The 25,118-nt window shown below is 38.6% G+C and overlaps 1 protein-coding gene across 2 annotated transcripts in view; it reads right to left on the reverse strand.

Annotated features, from left to right (window-relative positions):
* Nucleotides 1–25,118, reverse strand: part of LOC139700899 (protein qui-1) — a 687,057-nt gene that overhangs the window by 20,289 nt on the left and 641,650 nt on the right. For both annotated transcript variants that reach the window (XM_071599348.1, XM_071599346.1), the window contains exons 6-13: nt 16,282–16,496; nt 9,984–10,147; nt 9,048–9,225; nt 8,749–8,905; nt 3,394–4,127; nt 2,427–2,704; nt 1,472–1,665; nt 510–663 (exon numbers count right to left, since the gene is read on the reverse strand). In XM_071599348.1, coding sequence (XP_071455449.1) covers nt 510–663; nt 1,472–1,665; nt 2,427–2,704; nt 3,394–4,127; nt 8,749–8,905; nt 9,048–9,225; nt 9,984–10,147; nt 16,282–16,496 — 2,074 coding nt within the window. The remainder of the gene's footprint in view (nt 1–509; nt 664–1,471; nt 1,666–2,426; nt 2,705–3,393; nt 4,128–8,748; nt 8,906–9,047; nt 9,226–9,983; nt 10,148–16,281; nt 16,497–25,118) is intronic.

Raw genomic sequence — 25,118 nt, forward strand, 5'->3', positions numbered from 1 at the left:
ATTTATTAATATTTGTAGATTTATGTAGTTAAACGGAAGACTAAAATTGAACATGAAACGTTAGATGAGATAAATTTATTGTGTCTAGGATAGATGAATCTGATTCCCTCAATTGTAGGGGCCCTTAATTGTCAGGGTGCTACCCAATGGCTGAGGTCATCTTTGACATTAGGGATAGGTGAGTAATTTGTAAGGAATATTTAAGGAATCAGGAAAGGGTAGAGAGAGACCTGGCATCAAACAGAAACCTATTCTAAATGGAATAATCTATTCAAATAATTTCCAGAACCCCATTTCACTTCATCCTGATATCTGCTAAAAATGCTTACATAGAATAAATGGCTAATATCACTACCACACACTAGCCAGTATTCTGTAGAGACTTTGGGAGGTGGAAAAATGTTAGCAATCTTTTGCACAGGATACTTTTCTCACATTATATTAGTGACACTTGGGAATAAGCACTCTTTCTTTAGTTTAAATTTGAAGTGCATGGGAAATGACCTAACCTGCTTTAAGTAGATGGATCCATGATTCTTCCACGTGCCTAGTGCTGTATGTTACATCAGGTGCAGCTGTTGCTTGGAAAGGCGTTTCCTTCCTCTTACCCTCTTCATCACCCTCCTCTTGATCTTTCCTCTCTTTCTTCTCCTCCTCTGCATCCTTTGGTACATAAATAACATTATATTTTAGAAAGATGAATCAAGAAAGCTTAATTAACAGTTTGAGTTCAACTGTGTAAAAGAATGGAGTAACGAGAATAATAAATTCCTAATCAGTACTTTCCTCTCTTCTTCCAATAATTCAGTCATTTTAGCTTTGATGGCAATATTTAAAATTTCTTAAGGGTACACAACTGATTTTTTCCTTTCACTGTAACTGATACATATACAAAGTTTTTTGTTTTTGCTAAAGATATGCTTTGCACGGCAACAAACTATTGAAATTAATCACATTCAAATATAAATGCTGGGAATTAATCAATTTAAAGCATGTATTTGAAATGGTGTGGTGAACTCTCTGATTTGTGTTTGGATTGACCATGTATAACTCTTTATTATTTATGCGCTTTCAACGCATGTAAGAAAAGGGGAAGCTAGTGATTTCGGGAGAAAAACAATTTAGGAATTTCCATGAAAATAAGGGACCATTTTTCAAATTACGTCCTGGTGCTATAGTTCTTTGGTGGACACAAAAACAAAATATTATTTACTTGAGCAACACAAAATGTCACATGAAAAATTTGCGTTAAAAATGGATGAACTGGTTAGAATTTAGCCATGATCCACCCACTTAGTAATCCACTATATGTTTGTTCTTTTTCATTGTGTTAGAGGCAACATGGCCAACAAGATGAGATTTGAAAAAGTTTTCACATATGGATGACAATGCTATATTCTGACCATCGACCTAATTCAATGCCTCTAATTTGCCACTAAATGTGAGTGTTAATCCGAAAATGTTCACATACCTCATCATCATCACCGTCTTCATCATCATCTTCATCATCATCCTCTTGAAAGAAGAGTGCTGCCAGCTCAGCATGCAGAGATTTTTGGCTTTCTGGTGTTGCAAGGTATCTCCTGGCAGATACTTCAGAAATGAGTTGATGCCTCCACCCTATAACTATTCTCCCACTCTGTACTCTCTCCTTCAGCAATAGATCTGGGGACAAATTTCAAGGATTAAATATTATTGTGACTTTGGTGTCTACTCTGGAGCCAATCACTGGTTATCTGGTTTAATATTTTTATGGAAAACTTTTTATATCAGTGATTCCTTGGTGTTTACCCTTACAATGACATTTTGACATGATTTTATTTTGCAAAAATCTATAAATGATGGTCTTTCAATTGCGAAAACTGCTAATGAGCATAACCAGGGGGGATTTAGGAGGGAGGCCCCATTCTGTCCCCAGCTGAAAAAATAATGAATTTTATAGGTCTTTTATTGTCAATAGGCTCCTCTCTTTTTTTTTAAGAATTTTCCCTGATCTTGATTCAATCCAAACAAAATATTTTGCACATGTCCACGATAGTACATGAAAAATTCAAACTCAAATTAGCATAAACCACAACCAATTAAAGGTTTTGTGGAATTGAGAAAAATTTTGACAACTTTTTCTTTTCAATATTCATACTTCATGAAAAATTAGTGTGAAAATTTGACCATAAAAGCTTTTATAATTAAATTTTATTTTAAATCGATGGACTCAAAAACCAGCAGGAAAATATTTTCAAGGAGTACCATAGACTTGGAAAAATGCATGAGTTTAAGTTAAATATCTTCAATTAGCTACACAAATCAAATGTATATTAACATGTTCATGTTAGTGATAAATGAAAATGTGTGACATGGGAGTAGCTATTCAAAAATGATAAATCAGCTAGTTTGTCTTCACAAATTCCAAAAAGAAGTTTACTTACTCATTGTACGGCGGACACTACACAAACTTGAGAAAGTGAAGTTGGCATTGGCCAGCCTGAGTGGATCATCTTCACCTCGGTTTGTTGGCATCGTGAGCTCCAGTATTTCTGTTTCTGTGAGGCCAAACTGAGTTGCTGAAAGCAGAGAGGCAAGGCGAGCTATGGCTGGACGGCAAACCAGCTGCTCCATTGCATGAAGACATGCCAAGGACAACTTCTCCAGTGATGCCCCCTCCTCAACCTCCTCATTTTCTTCCAAATCACCCAGCTTTTTAATCCTGATTTGAAGACAAAAATGTAATTGGCATATGCAACCATAGTATTTGTGTCAGAGTAAGGAGTCATATTAGGCTCCTACTCTATTTTAAAATCAGTGAAATTTCTAAATTCTAAGGATTATCAAGGTATTTGAATTTTTGTAAATATTTATATTTTTTATTGTTGTAATTATGCACTGTAGCAGTATATGTAATAAATGGTAAAACTATTAAAAAAATTTCTGATATAATTTATACATATATTTGGAGACTGGCTAAGAATCTGAGGATTAAAAATAATAAATATAATATTTGATCCAGCGATACCTTGTCACACTTGTATGTACTTTATATATTGAGTTGATTAGGAATGTTGTGTATCAGAACTAGCAATTTTACTGAGCATTAAGGAGAGATACACATGACAAGGATGTAAATTTTAATGATTTCATGCATTACCTTTTACGTAATTCCTGAAACACTGCTGCATTGAGAAATTGTATATATTTAAGGAAAATCTAATGTTTATTAATTTATTCATTAGGACCACTGAACCCTTTTATACAATATAAAGTTGTCAATCTTTTACAGCCAACAAAAGCAATTGGTTGTACAAACATTTACAATGTTATATACATCAAAGAGCAAATCACATTCATGCTGCTTAATAATGCTAATAAGGAATCAAAGTAGGGTTTATGGCAACGTACTTTATCAAACTGAGGAATGACAATAGCCTTGTCCTCAGTGGTGCACAACCGGTCAGCTGGAAGAGGGACTCAGGGGCGCCCAGCCTCTCCTTCTGCAGTGGCGTGAGCTTGAGGGCATCCGGGTGTAGGGCGGAGGTGGCCACGAGCAGCACGTTGGGGGGCAGGGAGACAGGGAGCCAAGAGAGGGCCGCAACGATGTCCGACTCGGTGGGCTGCAGGCCGTGGAGGTCGTCGAGGAGGATGAGGAGCAGGGGTGGCGGCCACTGCGGCTGCGTCTGTGCCGCCGTCTCCGCCCTCCGAACCAGACTCTGGAACCACGTGTTGAGGTAGAGGGGGTCGAAGCTGGCGTCCTTGGGAAGGAACTCGGTGTGCAGTAGAATGGCGAGGTGCTGGCACAGCAGGCGCAGGACCTCAAGGGAGTAGGCAGAGCGCGGGGTGGCGCCGCAGAAGCGGACGACGCGGAGCAGCTGTCGGTGAGGCTGCGGGGTGCTCTCGTCGCTGGCGAACCATTCCTCGGCCGACTGGGCGATGGACGAGAGGAGGGAGCTCTTGCCGCTGCCCGGAGGGCCGTGGAGGAGGATGGGGGCGTGGCGAATGGTGGGGGCGGCGTTGGCCGCACCCACCAGGGTGGCCTTCAGCTGCTCTAGCTCCGGGGTGCCGGCCCACCGGCCGTTGCACTCCTTGAGGTGTTCCCGGCTCATAGCGAGGTGGCAGGCAGCCTCCTCAAACACTTCCTAGGGTGACATGACAAAAGCAACGACTATCGCGGGCAAATTCCAAATTTATAATACAATATTCACATATCACGCAAAAGGATGTTAAATGACAGGTACACAATAAAACACTTGAAAAATATAAATTAACATTTTCAACAGATTGTTAAAAGAGCGACTAATATTTTATCTAAATTTCTATGGTAACACGACTTAAGGTTATTGTAGTATAAATTAATCCACGATGGATTGGTATAGACTTTCAGTTAAGTTTCCATTGGGCTTCATCTAAATTTGGACAAAGTACCACCGTGCGAATTAATATTTGAGTTAAGAAGATTAAATGAGCGTTACATACTTGTGGCAGGTGAATAGTATTTAAAGTGTTTACTGTGGTTGTCTACATGGAATAATTTTTGCCCCTCTGGTATTAGGAAATGTAACATAAAATTGTATTAATTTTAGTAAGTTTGAACACTTTATAATGTTTTTACATACCTTGCGTAGTAAAACTAACTCAGCTATCTTGTGTACACAAGAATGGATGAACATTCAATGCATCCATTGTTTGCAAACATGGTGTGTTATTTGTGGAGAAGACAGCGTAAGGATTGACGATTCGTTAGAATTTATTTTCCGATACTATTAAGATGGGCTTTACAATATGGATTACATATGAATGAAACGTACTCTAAAATGGAACGAAATAAAGAAGAGATGGGGAAGTTACAAAGTGTGTCGCGGATTGTGCATCCATAGAGAGAGAGGTTTCATCTCCCACGCTTGTTACTGACACCACAGGATCTTCTATTTTACAAAAATATGGGCAGACCCGAGTAAGTTTCCATTTATTAGGAAATAATCCACTTTTAAGAGGCATTAAACTGACTTTCGTTCGTGATCACCTAGTTGACCGAAATATCGGCATAGAGTTCTTAAAAACCAATATTGACAATACAATTGACTCCCAACAAATTCACAGGCAATAGCTCACACCCTCTCTGTTTCATCATGGCCTTCCAGCCAAGGGAACTCAACAGACTACAAACACTTAGGTTAAAGGAGGCCCATTATCGTAGCGTTAAACTCCCCCACCTACTAACTCATCAAGTGGCTTGGCGCCAAGTACAAAGCATTAAGATCCACAGAAACATATGACATCTAAAACACCAAAACCCCATTGATAATATTCCACACGGATACCTCCTCTCTTATGAGATTATGGTATCCTTCTACGAAGAGAAATTTTTCCCTGACGTAACTATTCCCAACGCCCTTGATAATATAGCCGACTGGTTAAGGAGCAAACAGCCGACTTCGGTTATTAGCGAGGAATACATCACCATTCATAAGCGCTGCATTTCGATTTCAACGAAAAATGTTATAAACACACAAGATACGGTGGGCAATCCCTTATAATGCTGGGTTTCCGATATTTTTCTCCTCTAATTTGAAAATGAATGAAGAAACATTTTCGATTACTTCCCAAAAACATGGGTCAGGTATGTGGACGACATGTTTGACATTTACGACGCAAATAAGTGCGGCATCCAAAAGAATTCATCGAGGAATTGGATGACGAGCACAAATTAACAAAATTCACCCACGATCACGCACGAGCATTTCTAAGCATACTTCTAAAAAACGGCGGTGCAGTCAAATTTAACATTTATTGGCAACAAACGCTCACCGTAAACCACATAGAAGCTGACTCACACCACCTTCATCAACAAAAGATGACAACCTTCAATTGTTTGATTAACTTATGCTCTCTGACCCTATTATACAAACACGATACGATAAAGAATGAAATAACATAAAACACACAATGGACAGCAAAAGGATACGAACCTGAAATGATAGATAAATTGATTACCAATCGAGGGAAAAACCTCGCAAATAAATACACCACACTCACACCATTTTTAACAATACAACCCAGAAAAAATTCCTTCCCATTCCGTTTCAACCCAAATTTACAAAAGGGCTCCACGACATCTTCAAAAAAGTCGACAGGAGCATCAATTTCAGAAACCCTAACACCCTACTTCAGTTATTAGGTAATCCAAAAGAAAAAACACCCTCAATAGAAAAATTTGGAATTTACGAGTTGATTTGCAGCACTTGTCATACATTATATGTACATTGGACAGAAACATCGCAATGCCAATGCGATGTTCAAGGACCGAGGAACGACGCGACTGAGAGCGATTGCCCATTCTCATATTCAGAGACAAAATCATGAAGAACGAACCGGGAATCATCAACAGTCCCTTATTTAACTTGGCTCCGAGTTTAAAAGCACACAGGCTACACAGAACATCTCCCGGCACCTTCTTTCCCCTCCCCGCTCCCAGTCTTGCCTCCCCCCATCCAAAATAAACCGTTCCCCGGTTACTTCCTCCACCTCCTCCCACTTGAACAGATTCACTTTACCACGGGCAGTACTTCATTACAGTTGTCTTCCCATTTGTCAAATTCCCCGATGTCAAATTCCTTATTGCCACTCACGTTGATGGCCACCGAATAGTCACCTAGTTGACAGAAATGTCGGTATACAGTTCTTAAAAATCAATATTGGCTATAAGATTGACACCTTACAAATTCACAGCCAATAATGAAATACACTACACTCTATCTATTACAACTATCTATGTAACATCTTAGTTTCAGAGACAGAGTGAACAGATAATACTCCACCCAGTCGGATATACTCGTACAAAATTTTAAAACCCTTTACAATGTAGGAATGGGTCTAGTCAGGACCAATAGATATTTTTCTTGAGACCTTTGATTGCCTTTAGTACTCGTGCTCAACCAAATTTAAAATTATTTATCACGATATTATTAATTAATGATACCACATCTTAGGGATGCACTGATACCAAGAGGGAGCTTAGATTGGTGATAGGAAGATACTGTTTTCTTGAATAATTTTCCCAGCTTAAGGCTTATTTTACTGACCAGTGCAGCAGGAATTTCGTCATCTACACAAGGATGTCCTGAATTTCCACGGTATTTCGGAATAAATATTGCTTGAGAGCATTAACCTGAGCTCCTAGGCCACGATTTAAGGACTTACTGTCATCTGATAAGTTGTCTAAACCATCCATCACTTAACGTTACAAGATTACTTAGTATGGTTTTTAATGTTTCCATATGTACACCAAGAACCCTTGTATGTTCGGTAACACTATCATTTCAAGAATTAATGGAATGATATGACGGGGTGTTTTTTCACATAATTTTATTTACACTTATATTCTTACTTCCTTCAATCATCGAGTGTAATGAATGGAACTTATCAAGCCACGTTGATCACTTTGGAGTGCTGAGATTTTTTCCGTCGCTTCACATCACTAAGGCATGGGCGACTCCGATGATTCCTCGGACGGGTATTGTGAGAGGTTACTGGCACCGCCGACTGAGTTTCTTCAATATATCTATGCCGCTGTGGATCTTAGATCTTACGGGGTTCAATACTGCAGCTATTGCCGGCCCACCGCTGCTGTTATTACTTGAGGGAGTTCAGGAATTCTCCCGTCACCGATTGACACGGTACCCGAAAACTCTAGCTGCGGCCAGTACAGAAGATTGATCCCCAAGCGCCCTTCACGGCATTGCCAAAAGAATCAAACCGAGGCATTTCAACATGACTTAGAAAAACAAAAAGCCCACAAGAGAGCAAGTCAGAAACACGTCCGTTCAATGCGGAGGCTAGATCAAGAATGAATTTCGGCATTAAACTTCCTTACCGCCTGGATCAACACCTCCGTTCACGTAGACGAAAGTTTTAGATTCAATGTTACTTTGACAAATTTGACGCGATTCCTTTTTTTACTTTGTCAAGAATTCTTCTGTTTATCCTTGAAAAAATTATGTTTTCAATAATCTATATTGTATGGATTAGAGTTGGCGTTACTTTCCCGAGAGAGTTGTAATAATATCCAAATATACAGTACTGCCCGATTCAATCACGAACCCAAAGTAAACTTATTTTTTTCAAGTTTTTCGCACAGTTTTTACCGTCTATCTTTTGTTATCACTCATATTATCGTCTCATAAATTTAAAGTGCCTTCCATACCAGAAAAATGCATCATATTATTTGCTGCTGGGTTCGGAATCAAATCCAATTTGCCTCGATCACTTCATATTTCTGAATCTTTCGCGGAGTTATCATGAACGCACCCTTGCGATTGATGAGATCAACTTGTAATTACACTAAAAATTGAAATGAATATTTTTTATGTTGTGTAAAGGCACATTGACTGAGCAGAGTAACCAAGAAAAAGGAAAAGCCAGACACCTTAGCCTGGAGTATGAGAAGAAACAAATGCTTGCTGCGTAGAATGTGTATATAATATTCAACTGTACAAGAACCGGATACTCCAAAATTAGCGGAAAAATATCTCATAAATATTTAAATTGATAGACATCAGTTGTGAAAATTTAAAGCTTTATATCCTCTAGCTTAAAATTTGGAATTGAATTTCATGAGGGAATTCATCGTTAGTTGTCGTAGATTATTCATAGATATTGAAGAAAAAGTTCCATAATATACACTCTATATGACTTAGTATTTAATAAAAATTAAAGGCGAAATGGTATACAAGATATATTGAAGACAGAAATAATTCTCACCATTATTGTTTTATTCCTCCCCTTCATGTCTGGATCTTCATCTAAGGCTTTCGAAATCATGACCCGCAAGTGCTCTTTGAGTGAGCAGCGAAAGCGGTACAAGTACATCTCATGCTCTTCAGACTCTGGATCGATGCCCCCACTCTTCCACTTTGCTCTGTTCGCAAAAATATTGCAAAATTAAGCGTTAATTATCCATAAAAAGCACATTAATAGATGATAATACACATCTGTGATGATTAAAATTATTCTGGCCAGTGATCCACACATAACCATGAATTAGCAATCAGGTGTCTTACGTCAGGTAAAGGCGATTCTCCGATGGTAAAGTGGCTCCAATTCGGTCACGGAAACTCTTGAGTAGAGCACGGTTTGCCTTTTGAAGTGAATTAGGCTCCTCAGCTGGTGAAGGGGGTCCATTTTCGAAATCTCTGACAACAGCCAAAATCGCCGGCTTCGTTGCTGAAGGAGATATGCCTGTCGAAAGTTGCAAGATTTTCTGATAGTAATTGTGTGGAAAAAAACAAGAAGAAAACAATCAAACAGCCAAAAAACTGAATCATGTTAGCATGCAGAGTGCGTGCCAAGTTTGAAGAAAGGAGTGACATAAAGGTGCGAATCATTATTATAGATTACATCACGTACTACCGTAAATTTACTGATGTGATAATATTTATTTTGACCATTCTTACGAAACTTATTCAGTTATTGATTAATGTTTCAAACAATCGATAAAATCAGCTCTCTGGCTCTTACTAGGTCTTTAGACTATAACAATCACAACGATTTTGCAGCAACCAAAATTTCATTCATCGAATAAAAATACTAGTACTATTGACTTGTCAATAGTTGGCTAGTATAAAAAAGAAAATTTTGAAAATAAACATAAATTAAAATTTTTAGCTGTAATTAATAGTTGAACAAATGCTTTCAGATGGGGCTATATAACTTAGCACTTAATTTAGCTAAAGATAATTCTCCATAATAATGTTAAAGAGTTAATATGTTGCAGTATATAGGTGTAATAAATCATGATACAGTTTTCTTTTAGAGTATTTCCGTTGTGAATATGTCATGCACATTAAATTGGGCTTCATTGTCATTCAAAATTAATAGACTGAGACTAGAGTCATGAAATCTAATTGTTATAGTCATGAAATGTTGGTGAATTTTGTTTCTCCTGTGGCGTGTAGCCTGAATACTGTGAACTAAAATTTAAAAATCACTGCACTCACTGATGGCATGTGAAAACTGTTGCTCCACGGCTGAGTGCAGAAAGGTATGCCTCAGTTGGTTGGCTGCCTTGACATCCTGACGCTGGTCAGCCTTTTCGATGAGATGCTTGGCTCCACTGACTAAAATATTTTCGATGGATTCCTTGGTTGCAGTCCACTCCGTTCTATAAGAATGTAAAAATTAACTTAACATTACAACTTAATACATAAGTTAGTTGATGGAACGATCTAGGTCAGGCGGGAACTCGCCCACAATTTTAGTAGGTTACACTCCTAACGGTTATAGGAGGGTAATTTTTACATTCTGAGGATATAATATACATTTTTGACTCGAGAGAATTACATCTGAAGTTTTCTCGTTAGCAACAGTCCCTAATTGAATTTTACGAATGCTTATTTCCAAAATTCATCCTCATATATCCCTAGTTTTTAAATAAAATTGAGGATCGGGATAGTGCAGTAGCTAGCGTACCGGCATCCCACCCAGGGGGTCGGGTTTCGAATCCTGGAGTTGGTATCTTTTTCAGCGGTATCCCGATCTCCACTTGAGTTGCTTTGTGGAGAGAGCACTTTGGGTGAGTACGCCGTCCGTCGGATTCCTTGGCGCCTTTCGATAAGAGTAAGTGTTACCAATGCCGATGCCGGGTTTCCTTCCACCCTTCTTCATTTCCCATCCTCCCCTAATGGTACAAATAACCTCAGATGTCGATTGCCTCCTCTAAAGCTACAACTACAACCACTACGTAATAACATATAAGTTACGGAATGGGAGAGAGCACTCACTCATTATGTTGCGAGAGTAAAAGGTAATATTGTGTTATCATTTGCTTCATATGATACTTCATGAGGTGAGAAAAATAATGACGATTGAGAGAATAAATACAGTCTCACAAATCGTATATTCTGCTAACATTCAATCTAATTAGCACTCTTCCATAAGTCGAAGGATTAAGCACTTTCATACACTTTAACATTTAATTTTGAACTTCGATGTAAAATATGAGGAGGAATAAATCATCTTACATGACATAAAGATAGATTCAATTGGTTTTTTCTCATTATAGATGGAACTCATTCATAAAAAATAAATTGTTTAACATTGAGCTTTCAAAATGAGGTTAAAGGCATTTTAGAATAAAAGACGTCATAGCATATGCTGCATTAACTCTAATGCGGATCTGTAATATGCACAAAATATATTCTTTTCATGTGCCAAATTCTTTAATTTGAATGCAGATTATACCTATTTTATGTACATCAGAAGCCAACCCGTGAACTCGTGAATACCATATGTGTGTTATTAATTAATTACGTGTGCCGAATTCACAAGACGTAATTTTTAATATTTCCTATATTTGGCTGCGGTAAAGGCAGAAATATGTGTCATTTATCGTCATATAATTCTCCAAATGTATTTCATTGCATTTTATTCTCCTTTATGCTCGAGATGTTGAGGATCTCAGAGCAATACATCTTATGCTTGTAAATGGGATGTGATTTACCTCAAATCACCCCATTTCTAGTTATTTTTCATCATCAATTTCCGGGCCAATTACGCTCTATAATCAGAGTCGGAACAATTGAACTGCCTTCTTTCTAATTAATGCAATTAGCTGCTATTCCTTTTTAGATAGTTCAATCAATTCATCGTTATCACCGCATTCCGAATGAAACCGAAAATCATCTTTGATCAACAAATGGAGTAGCTTCAGGCGTGATGTGGTGGAAGTCGAGCATAGTGAAAAACTGATCACAGCACTTTTCCACTTGATATCAATTGGAATTGTATCTAGTGGAAAAGTACTACGATCAGTCATTCAACTTTGATCAAAAAACACTTCGAAATACATGTAATCACATACATATATTCATACAAGTAATTACATAGGGACAGTAAGTAATTCATTAGAGGAAAAAGTTTTTTTTGGCGTAACTTTTTGTGAAATGTGTTCTTATATGAAATTTTCGAAATGCCATATATTTTAGTCTAATCTAGTTTAATCTAATTTAGTCTAATCTAGTTTAATCTATTCCAAAGGCACCTTGTTACGCTCCAAAAATAAAACACGCGAACAGCACTGTAAAATGAAATGAGATTTTTTTCCTAAGAAACCAATAGAAGTTAAATTTTATCGTTGATATCAGAATCCCAAATGAAAAAGCAGTTGGAGGTGGCGTGGCCTGTACCAGCCATACACCAGCATTTTAGTTAGAATTAAAGATTTTTCACTTAAGATAAACATTAATATAATTATTCTAGGAGAGCAAGACCGGGTGTTCTTGTACTTTTCCCCACATATACAGAGAATCTATCAGCCAAAGTAAATGGTGATGCATTAAAATGGATCACATTCAACTTGTTACCAATTTTTGAGCCAGAAGATATTGGACGAGAGCAAGAAAAATGTGGGGAGACATTTTTTACCCAAAAAGAGATTGGTATTAGAGAGTATTATTTACAAATATTGATAAAGAAATAAAAAAATATTCTTGTTCATTTTCAAATGAAAGGAAGAATACACCGTTAATTTTTCGAGACATTTTTAATGACTGTGAAATAAAAAATATCACCGAATAAAAAATATTTTGGGTTTAATCACAAAATATGAAACCATTAATGGTTTCAAAACTTATTCCTGAAAAATAAAATTTTCTACTCAACTCAAAAAGTGTAACCTCCGTGGTAGCTCCATTAGTAAAATTTTAATTTTATATTGAAAAAATACATTTCTTATGCTTTTGCCCAAATTCAATGTATTGCTGTCCTTATCTTGCTTTACTTTTGAAGTTCTAAAAAAATAATTATAATTTCAGATTATTGATTCTTGATCAAAAAAAATATTATTGAAACTAGCATACATTAATTCACTAATATCAAGGAAGAACTTACTTATTCATCGAGGTATTTAAGCAAAATACAACTAAAAAATCGCAAGAAAATATAATTAAAAAAGTTAAAAAGAAGTATAACTGAGGAACTGAATAGGCATGTGGCCAAAGTAGCGCATCATCAGTAGGCTCACAATTATTTATGCCGTACTGAGATAACGTTTTACAATAGTCCAGTAGTTAGGACTATGTTTTCGTGATATAATCAAAATCCAGGAAAGAAAATTGGTCTAATCAGACTAACGAGTTGCAGCAAGGCAAGTATCGAGTAACAGTCATTCACATTCCTGTGAAAATATGTGACGCTTTGATGTTTTTATCACAAATGTTGAACATTAAGTACACAACTACGCTAATGTTCTAAATATTAAACAGTAATTTTCGAGTATAAGTACAACCAACACTCGATTCAGAGCGATAATTAAAGATGAAAAAGTTTTTCATTCAAGGCAGAGAAAATTAGTTTCATTCACCATAATTGCAATTGGTTTCATGCTCTAAAAGATGGATGTGTCTGTCATTGTAAGGATTTTGACGTCGTCTTTACACAGTGGTCATAATAAGCTACAGCTGTAAATTCCACAAAATCCTCTGCTGGAAAAAACCTTGAAATATTGCACGCAGACCACGAAGTTACTATTGAACAGGCAACATCCCCATTATCAGAGTCTAGCTTTGGTCAGAAAACTCTGTGGAGACTCAAAGTCTGGCGAAAAAAAGTAGTTAATCCTGAGACATAAATTCAAACTTTTGTCCCCATCCTCCCCTTTAGACATTCCCTAACGAAGGGGACGTTCAAAAGAGCTCTATGGATTAAAAAACGTTTGAAGAGAATAATTGTTCCTAAGATGCATTTCTCTCTGCATAAAAAAATTCCTCTGCACTGTTTTTTGTCAAGTTATTTTCTCAGAAATATACTTCCGTTTGTTAAAGCTGGGAAGAAGGGATGAAATTATGGGCAACATTTTTAAGCACATATTTCTTATTGATCACGAATATTTGTTTTACTATTCAACATGCTCACCAAAATGCAAGAAGATGCATAATGGTACATGATTTATGAATGAAAATAAATAAGGATGACGTGATTTACTGTTTTCAAAGACCTGCTCATCGCATTCAATTGTACATCAATTTATGATTTATGAATTACTTTAACCACCTGACAGAGTTGTAATATTATTTTAACTTGACTTGCCGTTAAAAAGAAATGGTAATTGACAATTGTTATTTTCATTATACTATACCTGTAGCACTATTGTGGTGGAAATCATAAATATTAATTGCCATTTCTCTCCAATGTGGAAAGTTTCCACAAAATTATGTTTCAAGCTATAAGGTTTGGCTCAATGCTGGTCACCAGTATTTTCAAGTCACTAAAGCTGATTAAGTCAAAAATAAAAAAATGAAAACCTTTACAAATGCTGCATTAAATAATATTATTAATAAAAAGTAAAATTACCTTAAGATTGAATTCTATGATCTCGGGCTCAACTTTGTGGAGGTTCATGTTGTTTAAATGAATATACTTTGTAACTTCCACACAATTTTTATTCGTACTACCGGTTTCAACGCAACGGCGTCATCATGATGACGCCGTTGCGTTGAAACCGGTAGTACGAATAAAAATTGTGTGGAAGTTACAAAGTATATTCATTTAAACATACCTTAAGATTATTACCTTCAAGTCATTAAGTACTTGCTGAATTTCTCGGAAGTTACTTAGCTGGTGTCTTTTTATTTGAAAAATTTATTGCAAGAAGCTTGGGAACGAAATTTATAAAAACAAACGTTAATTAACAGAAGTTATTACTTAAATTGACTGTGCAAAACTTTGGAAATGAAAATTATGTAATTGAATATGAAAAATCTTCCCGTCAGAGCGTGTCCGCGGTTACGATAGCACGAAAAGTAACAATAATGATAGTTAATTATGTACGAGCAAGTTACACTTATTTATTTTAACGAAGCATGAAATATTTATAATTAGACCGAACACCCAAAAACAGAGAAATTTTCAACGATCATTAGCGAATTAATCATAAGAGTATTCTCGCAGAGGCATTAGCCATTCCGATGTGCGCTTTCGTGACAACCCAGCCAGGTTTGAATCCTAATATTCCCTGCCCACGCTCGTGCGGTTTCCGCCTCTCCAACTCACTGGAATCGGACAACGAGGCTGCTAAATTACGCTAAGAGGAAGTGGAATTCCCCGACGGTTAACACACGACCACCATCGACCGCTTGCGTTCAATTAACGCGCTGCACATGACCGCCCTCTGACTCCTCTTTCCAGGGACTGTCATGCTAAAGAAAATTTACAGCCTATGGACGTAGGAAAGGAATAGAATAGGGGCCAGTGGAATCCCCGGCCGGGGCTCCAGCTTTAGTATTCCATAAGAGAAGAAGAATATTAGACCGACGGAGATTTACGGCGGACAAAAATGTTCCCGTCCAAAATTAGTAGCCACACTAAAATAAATCCAAAGGATCGCGGGAGTAGATGTGACTAGTCTCAAAAGCACTTGGCTTAGATGGATAATTAATATTTTTTTCCTTGAAGCTACTATATTTGATCAAGCATTAAAAACATCAAACAGGATCAAATCATGTCGATTAATCAGATTACAAGTAATATTTATGGTCAAAATAACAGGGATCTCTTTTAGCATTACTAATAGGAGTACTATAGTCGTAAAATTAAAATAATTATAGATAAATGCAAAACTTTTTCTTTCTGGCGACGAAAATTAGTTTAACGCATAGCATAGTTCTGACTTATAATATTGTTCACGTACCTTTATTCATGGTATATCAGGGATAGGCATGCAATGACAGACAAACATGTCAGATATTATTCTTGTCATCAAGGTAGAGTGAGATTGATCTACATTAGATACAGGTGACACTGCACACAAGAAGATGGGAATGTACTCTACGATTAATCAAGGCTGTTATGTATTATACTTCATTATAACACAGATCAGAGTTATATTAGCGAAATAATGTTGTCTCATACCTTCAATCCTGTTCCATCATTGTTTCATGAAAGAATGACCTAAGATTTCTCAAAATGAATTAAAACTTTATGCTATGTTAAATTGACCTAAGATATCATCTAAACATGCACTGTAATGAACGATTTTGACAAATGGACAAAATATGATTTATAAAAAAAAATATGTACTAGTATTTCCATTTATAGGAAATTTTCTGGTGCATAATTACCGAAACACTGCTTGCCGTTTAGTGCAATATCGATTCAATATTCTAACTCCAATATTAGGATAGTTCTGTCTATTTTTTTGCTGGAGAATTTAAAGGAAACTAACACAATAATTTATTCAAAAATAATTAAATCTCTCCGAGAGACGATTTTGGGCTCATAAATATAAGTCTGCATACTTACGCCGCTTCGTCTGAAACTTCTGGATTGGGTTTAGGCCTGCGAAGAGTGTGATATTTGCTTCCGTCCTCCGCCTCTAGCGGGATGTACCATGCAGACAGCAACTCCTCAGCATCCGAGATGTTAAGCTCTTTAGCGGCCTCTTTCATGGCCGCCACGTCCGATGAAAGCAACTTCGCGGGAAGCGGGCGAGGGAGATACTCATCACCAACTAGGCACTGGAAAGGACATCATCAACCAACGGACTTATTAAGGGAATGGTTTTATTTCATCCAATATCAGTTCGCTTAAAATTTAACCCGATTAAAATTAACCTGAATAAAATATATTAAGATAAAATTATTACTATGTGATGACCACATACTTCTTAGCCACGTTTTACTATGATGCAGACAGGCACTTGGTTCTTTAACTTAGCTCCAACATGGGATTTGTGTTGTCCAAGTAAATAAAAAGTGCCTAAGGCAGATTAAAACAATTATGGGATCAGAATTGCTGCCCTAAGGTAAATTAGTTTGGAGTTTTTGAACTCTTTTACTAACGGTTCGTGTTCCTATTTTATATGGAAGCATGCTGTCAGAAACATCAAGTACTTGTTCACCACTAGAGAATTAGCTCCCTGTCATCAAATTCTGCAATTTTAGTTTGCCAAGGAATGAATTTAAGATACCAAGCGAGTAATGCACAGGCAAATACATGGTACGCTGCAAGCTACCGCTGGGATGTGTGGCAGGGGATGATGACGCATCAGACTACTTTCGACCCAAAATATTCCCCCCCCTTTAGTACGGTTGGAAAATATAATTCTAACCCCTGATCGTCCATGGGAAAAATGATATCTTAAATCCATCTATTATATACTTACTTTCTTAAATATTTTACATGATCTCTCTTGCCGTAGTACGGTGGGCCAAATAGTAATGAAATGGAATGAGTAAATTAGATTTTTTAACAGCCAATAAAAATAACTGGAACTTATTCAGGGTATGCGCTGCCATCGCAGTCGCTTTCAAGAAAAATGTTTGATAGAATAATTAAAATATAGATTGACCAAAATAAATATAATATAAAATAAAAGGAAAATGATAGGAAATATTTAGATCTCCAGAAATGAGGATTCTTCAAATGAAACACAAAAAAAAACAAGTAAAGGTTCCATAGAAAGCAATCATAGCCGCCATATTCCTCTTGTTGCCACTCACCGTGTGCATTCTCTAAGTTCATTAGAATTGATTTTGTGAGCGATGAAGGAGCGCTGCAACTGAGCGAGGTCCCGGGCAGCATACTTGCCCAATTTCCGCTCAATCGAGGGAAGTCAGAGAAATTCCGGGGAGGAAATCATTATTTGCCTCTTAAAGGGGTGTGATAGCTGTGTGGGTAGAGTTTTTGGCTACTGAACGCTCTACTCACTCAGCTCTGGGCTCAACTACTGTGATTTTTCGAGACCAATAACTTCTTGGAGAATCTAAAGAGGTACAGGGAAAGGAAGTGACCCCTTCTACTCTGATGTGTGAATTTCAATCCTCGTTGAGATTAGGCGAAGTCTCCTTTCATACATCTATAACTATTTATTCCACGGAAATAGGATTAACATGGAAATCGGAGCTATCATAGAAGAAAATATGATATTTTCTGCCTAAGTTGGTTCAGTATTACATCGATAAAAGATGATTATATGAATTATTTCCAGACCGACAAAAACCATTAACTTTCGTCTAAATAACTATAAACTAACTATAACTGTTGATGATATTATAAAAGAAGACGTTTACAGGAGATATTTGTTGCTACTTCATTATCTAGCATGTTTTCTATTCTATTGTTTTTAAGTAAAATTAATAAACACTTTTACCCATAAAAAAATCTCGCAAAGATTGGAGAGACACTAAATAACTGCGAAAAATATACGCAAATTATAAGATCAGCTTTATAATTATTTTGTAGTTAACAGTTGGAATTAGTTTTTGGATGAACACAAATTTAAAATCCCTGCATATCTAAGCCAACCACCTTCTGACCCCACACAACATTAAACGCTTCGTCAGTTCCCCAAACATTATTTCTTCCTTCATTCCATCCAACGTATCCATCCTTTTCCTATCCCCTCCTTGCTTGCCTAACGTGATTCTCTCCATCACAGTCTTAAACATGCAATTACCAATTAAAATGCTTTTTATTCATCTTTCCTGCCTCCTTTGGATCTCTTCCAACATCCCCTCTCCTCCCCTACAGCATATATAGCATTTCTTTGTTCGCATTTGTTTCCGTTCACTTTACTCTTTCTATGCTTAATCACGCCCACTCTTAAAAAGCCTCCAATGTACGCCTTTCATTTGGATTCAGTGACCATGTTTCCATACCGTGGTGTGGAAACGATGCGCCCTACAAAACTACGATCTACAGGCAAATGTATGTAAAACATTTGAATGATTTTTTCCTCAGCGTCATCTCTGAGTCCCTTCATCAAATTCTTTCTCCTGGTGAAAAAATTTCTTTTGTGGAGAAACTACTTTTGATCTTTATGCTACTGTGACCGTCCAAAACATTCTCAAGATAGGCGAACTATTCTACCTGCTCTAGTTTTGGACATACTAATTATTCTAATTTTATGTTTAACTAAGCTTTCTCATTTCTTAAAATTCTAATAGCCTCTGTTTTTTGTTTGCATTTATATTTATCTCATTCTGTATGGCACTGACTTTTTAGTGCACTCAGTAATGATTGTAACCCTTCGTCCTCAGGGTAATTAAATCTTGATCACCCGCAAATATGACTGATTTGATGTATTCCTAAACTACAGTACTTTTATTCTTGCCTCCAGCGCTTCCCATACCTCAATTAGCATTACCTTCGTATGTATATATATACATACACATAAAAACAAACCCAAGACCCCGATCCCCTCCGCTAAAATCATCCGGTAGAGATTTTTATAAACCTCCTCCTCTCCAGGATTTCCAACCCGCCTTTCCTCAATTCCCTTAATCCTCATCCCATTCCGTCTCCCGCCGGATCCTCAGAATTAAGAAGATTAATTAATAATCCAAATGTTATCATTACTTTCGCTGACAAAGGTTCAACGATTGTGGCTATAAATAGAACAGATTATATAAGGAAAGTCAACACACAACTTTCTGATACCTCATCCTACCGGCAAATACCCAAATACCCAAATCCCGCAATTTAGAAGGAACTCATTCAATTCCTCTCTACCAGCGTGCCCAATGAAGGTCTATCTCCTTCAGACATGGCCCTCCTCTCCCCAACCCACCCACGCACCCCTCATTTCTGTATCCTTCTGAAGATTCATAACCTGACAATCTCGGTAGTCCGATTTTATCCTCCCGTAACTCCCCAACGGAAAGAACCTCTACATTTATAGACCACTACCCGCAGCCAATAGTCCACTCCATACCGTCATTCACTAAAGATTCATACCATTTCCTGGAAAGGCCAAAATCAACCTCCCTCCCCCAGATACCGAAATTACTACGGCCACTATTGATGCCACATACCTTTGTACATCCATTCCCCACTCAGAAGGTCTCTCCGCTCCCCAATGCCATCTCTCTCAACTCCCTAAGCCACTGATACCCAGCAATGAATTACTCCTTAGCCTTTCCGACTTCATCCTCACCCGTAATTCCTTCTCCTATAACAATAAATTCTACTTGCAGATCCAGGGTCGTACCATAGGTCACAAGTTCAGCCCTACCTAAATAAACCTCTTTCTTGGTCTCGTAGAGACAATATTCCGGAAAAAACAACCCCTGAAACCTCTATTGTGGCTCAGATATATCGATCATATTTTCCTTCCCTGGCCACATGGTACTGATGCCCTGAAAACGCTCATTTCCGACCTCTATGCCTCATCCTCTGTCTCCTTCAATTCCATCGTTTCCTCCTCCCAAATCACCTTCATAGGTGTAAAAGTATCATTAATAGATAAAAAATTTCCGCACTTCTGTACATATAAAGCGGACGAACAAACACCAATACTTACATTATAGCAGATGCCACCCACATAATACTAAACGCTCCATTCTTTATTCCCTTTCCATTAGAGAACATAGAATATACAACCATCCCGACTCCCTTAATAAATTTCTCGCAAATCTACATCATTTCCTCCTCCAACACGGTTATCCTGAATCCCTCTTAACAAAAGAATCCGAAGATATTCTTACACTTCCAAACTTTCCTCCACCGCAGAAACACACCCTTTTTCAATTTGTACCACATTCTCAGTCTCTGAGATCAATCCTAAAAAACATCTTCCCTATCTTCAACAACCATCAACCTACACCAAACTTTTCCCAAAATGTCCCTCAGTTACTTTAAAACGCCCACTTACCAGATATCCTCAAATCAGCCAACTCACTCCTTAAATCTTCACTCCGTTCCAAAGCCACTTCCATACCCTGCAATATACCTGGATGCAAAACCTGTCCTATTTTCAAAACCCGAAACCCCATCCCTCTCCCACCTGCTTTTTAACTCTCTCCCACCAATTCTCTACCCCTCATACACTTCCCGCAATGTAGTTTACCTTCAGTTATCCCCTGCATTTTATATTGGACAGTGTATCATACCCCTAAATATTAGAATCGGTAACCACCAGGCCTCATGCAAGAATTCTTCCCTGATTGGGATGCTTCGAGCCCCAAACACGTCTCCGAATATCAGTCCCTTCGATAAATGCTATAGTGCCTCCATTCTAACATTCCTCCCACCCTTTGATCCTCCACTTAAACTTAAAACAACATAATAAGCGTGTATTTGGCTCCTTGATTCGTGGAATGAACCAGATATTAATATTAGACATTAATTACCCCGATCTTCATGTATTTTCATTCCCCCTTCTCTCCCAAAACATTGCATATTTTTCCTGCACTACTATAAATTCTCCTTCCAACTCTTCCCCATCGCAAACCTTTCCCTGCCTCCCCTTCCATATAACGTCCCCAGCCACTTATGTTAAAACCTTCTCACTTCTTTTCTTCTCTCCCCAGAGAAAGGTGGTTTGAAAAATCGGAATACGTGTGAGGTTCTTTTTTTGTGTTTCTGGGTTTTTATTTTTTTTTCGCTAGCGCTATCCTCATATCTTCACAGCTACACACACACACACACACACACACACACATATATATATATATATATATATATATATATATATATATATATATATATATATATATATATACACACACGAGTACACATATATATGTGTGTGTATCGAAGAGAACAAGTGATACTTAGCATTTATATCTTAGTCCCCTGCCAAGCACTGCCAATCCAGACATTCACGTTTAAATATATCCCGAGCAGTTTGAGACATATACAGGTTGAAAATTTGTCACTCATCTTTTTAATCTGCTTCAATCTTCTGCAAAATATTTATTAATTCTATTCAATTTCCTTTTTTAATGCTTCTTCGATATCAATGAAACAACTAAATATATCCCAGTTGTATTCCATGTTCTTCTCTATTAGTGACCTCATCACGCTACAGCATCACACATGCCTCCATCCCTTCAAATTGATTATCCCCTCGGTAAGCATGTACTAAGTAGTCATCTTCCCTTCTCTCTATCTTTTTAAATCATGTTCCTAAGTATCACTTGAGTAGTGGAGAAAATCAAACTTATTGTCGTGGGGGGGTGGAGCGAGAACAGTAACGGGACTCCTTGGGACACTAGCCGTCCACCCGCGCTCTCATCCCTCCTCGTGCGTCATGCGAGAACAGTAACGGGACTCCTTGGGACTAGCCGTCCACCCGCGCTCTCAGCCCTCCTCGTGCGCCCATTGGTCCCGAGTATTTCGGATAAATACCAGGGGGACCCAACGAGGCGGGCTAGTCTGTTCCGTCGCCGGTCCGCGCCATCGCAAGACCGCTCCTACCTTCCCTACGCCGATCGGTACCCTCGCGAGACCCGCGACTCCCTGCCTGATTCCCTGTGACTACCCTTGGGCTCCGAGCATCTGTGTTACAATTTAGTAAGTAGCAATAAATACGTCCAACCAAAGAGTGGTGGTTCTTCCTCCCTTAATGTCCCCGACGACATTAATTGGTGTCCGGTGTGTTTGAGGAACGAACATTTCATGGAATTTTGCATTCAATACGGATGGATCGCACCCGAACGGAATTTTTAACAGTTAAACTTTCAATTAACTGATTTTTGCTGTAAGAATGCTATCCTTCTTACCAGCACGCTACCATGCCTTTCGGGCACCAGATTCAGACTACCTTAGGTTTATCACCTTATAATAAGTTATAACGTTCGTGTCATTGTGGTTTAAGCAATTGCTGTCATGGCGTCTTACAATCCTTTTCACTCGTGTCCTTCAGACCTCCCTCTTTTCCCAACTTACCCATTGCACCTAAATCCTTTTGTGGAGTTTACGCCGACCGTTAATACCATCACCGACAGTACTTCGACCTCCGGTGCACCCACACAATACGCCACGACAATCGGGAGTCAAGCATATCTTATTCCAAATTTTAGCGGGGACGACGAATCGTCCGTAAGTAATTTCTTGGAATGTTTGAAAATCACAAGTCATCTTAATGCTTGGACGGAGGCCCAAACCTTGTGCGTGGCGCGATTGCGTCTCAGTGGCTCTGCAGCGGAATATGTTACCACTAACCCACATATAGTGGATAACTTTGAAAATTTTTCCTCTTGTCTTAAGCGCAGATTTTCAGTTCGAATTTCTCCCATCTCGCTCGAGCGTATGTTTACAACTTGCGTGCAGCGCCCGCTTGAACCCGTCAGTGAGTTCTCCACCAGACTTCGGAAGATCATTCGCCAATTAAGGGAAACTTTTCCAGACCCAAATTCAGCATCCACGAAAGCTATCTTTGACCACAGACTTTTATCTCAATTTCTTTCGGGATTAAGAGAAGAGTTAGGACGTTTCGTCTTGGTTCGAGGTCCAAAAAATATTCTGGAGGCGGAAGAGTTTGCGCTGAATGAGGAGGCGAATTTAAGAAATTATGCGATTCAAGTTCCTAATGCTGGTGGCATCCACTCTCTTTTCCCTAGGCAGCCGTCTCATGTCAACCCTCATCTCCCGCAACACTATCTCCCCCCGGCTCCCATTCACGAACAGACGCCATTAGTAATGGTTCCGAATGGACAACAATCAGCACACGTAAATACCGTAGGAGCTCCGCCCAATCACTTATCCTACCCGCCCAATCATGAGTCGCAAAGGGCAGAGCGGCCACGTCCTCCGCCTCCTCCCCCACGCAAATGTTATCAGTGCGGTCGGACAGGGCACATCGCTCGCTATTGCCGATCAACTCAGCGTCAATGTTTTCAGTGCGGTGAGTCAACTCACAATTCAAAAGAATGCCCGCTACTCATTTGCGGGCTATGTCGGAAATCCGGTCATCGCCCCGTAGATTGCCCAAGCAAAGGGTTAACGTAGCAGGGAAACTTGTCAGCCCCGATCGCAAGGTCGGGGGAGAATTGATTTTAGCTGTAACACCCGAAGCTGGCTTGATACTTGAAGGAACGATGATCGGCCAACCTCTTAGGTTCCTAGTGGATACAGGCGCCGCAGTCACCATTCTCCATCAAAGGAAATTTTCATTCATGGAACTTAGTCTCTCTCCCTATGCTACTCCCATCAAAAGCGCCTCAGGTCATGTTCTCCCGGTAAAAGGCCAGTGTTATATTCCGTTAATGATTGACGGGAAGTCTTACCCGCACGATGCGTTGATCGTAGATTTAGGGACCACAAATTATGATGGCATAATTGGACTTGACTTTATGAAAAATTATGGCTGCTCTATTAATTTGGATAGTTCAAAATTTATCATAAATAACAAGCATGGCGTAAAATTACATCCCAGCAATAGACAGCAACTAGACATCGATCTGATTACATTTGAGGAAACCGACTGTCATTCAGACGCGGTGACATGTGAACACTATTCACAAGAGAAAGAGCAGCCTCGTCTCATTGTTTCAGAAAATCCGACGGTTGCGACTGCCGATGAATGGTGCAAACCGCGACGCGTAAAATCCGATCCCCCGAAAGTGCAATCCTCCGAAAAAGTACGAATTTCTATTGATGATAGTTCATCAATCTCAAGCTGCGAAGAGTACAAACTTCCGCGCCTTCTTTCCTCAGCACCGAATACTTCAGAATCTAGTATGGGAAAATGCGACACTAAATTATTTCTCCCAAGCCCGATTAACCAAGAAAATTTTGAGATGTATCAAGGGGCAGATATGTATGTCGAGACGAAAGCCGCGACTGTAAAAGAGAGAGAAAACAGAATTGTGGAGACAGACGATGCGAACGCCGGGACATCAGAACGAAGTGAATTTCCGAATCTGTGTGATAACCTTAGTAAGGGTGGTTCCGATGACGCCTTGGTGCGAACCGTAGTCTCAAAATCAGAGGGAGAATTTCCAGGGAAGAAAGTGGCTTCGAATCATTGTGTATGGAAGAAAATATCAAAGTACCCCCCTTGTCGATCTTGATGTGTTGGGCCCGGAATAATAAATTAGCGCAAAAAGAACTCATCCTCGGAGGGTGTTCCACGTCCCTCCCGATAATTGTGAAGGTGTCTGAGAAAGGAATAGCTCCTGTTTTACTTTTCAATGATGGGATTACTGAAAAAATCATTAAGAAAGGTTCGCGCATAGAGGTCGAAGGGTTTCACGAGAAAGCAACTAATCCGCTTTTAAATACAATCGACTCTGAGGAAGGAGAGATCTGGCCTGAAAAACCACCGGGGGGAAATATTTCCTCACTTTTCAATCTGGAGGACGTACCTGCGGTAGCTTTAGAATCACTGAAAACGCTTCTCACCGAATTTTTCG

Source organism: Hetaerina americana, unplaced genomic scaffold, assembly GCF_022747635.1.
Source record: "Hetaerina americana unplaced genomic scaffold, ioHetAmer1.1.p SCAF_11, whole genome shotgun sequence".
NCBI classification, from domain to species: Eukaryota; Metazoa; Arthropoda; class Insecta; order Odonata; family Calopterygidae; genus Hetaerina; species Hetaerina americana.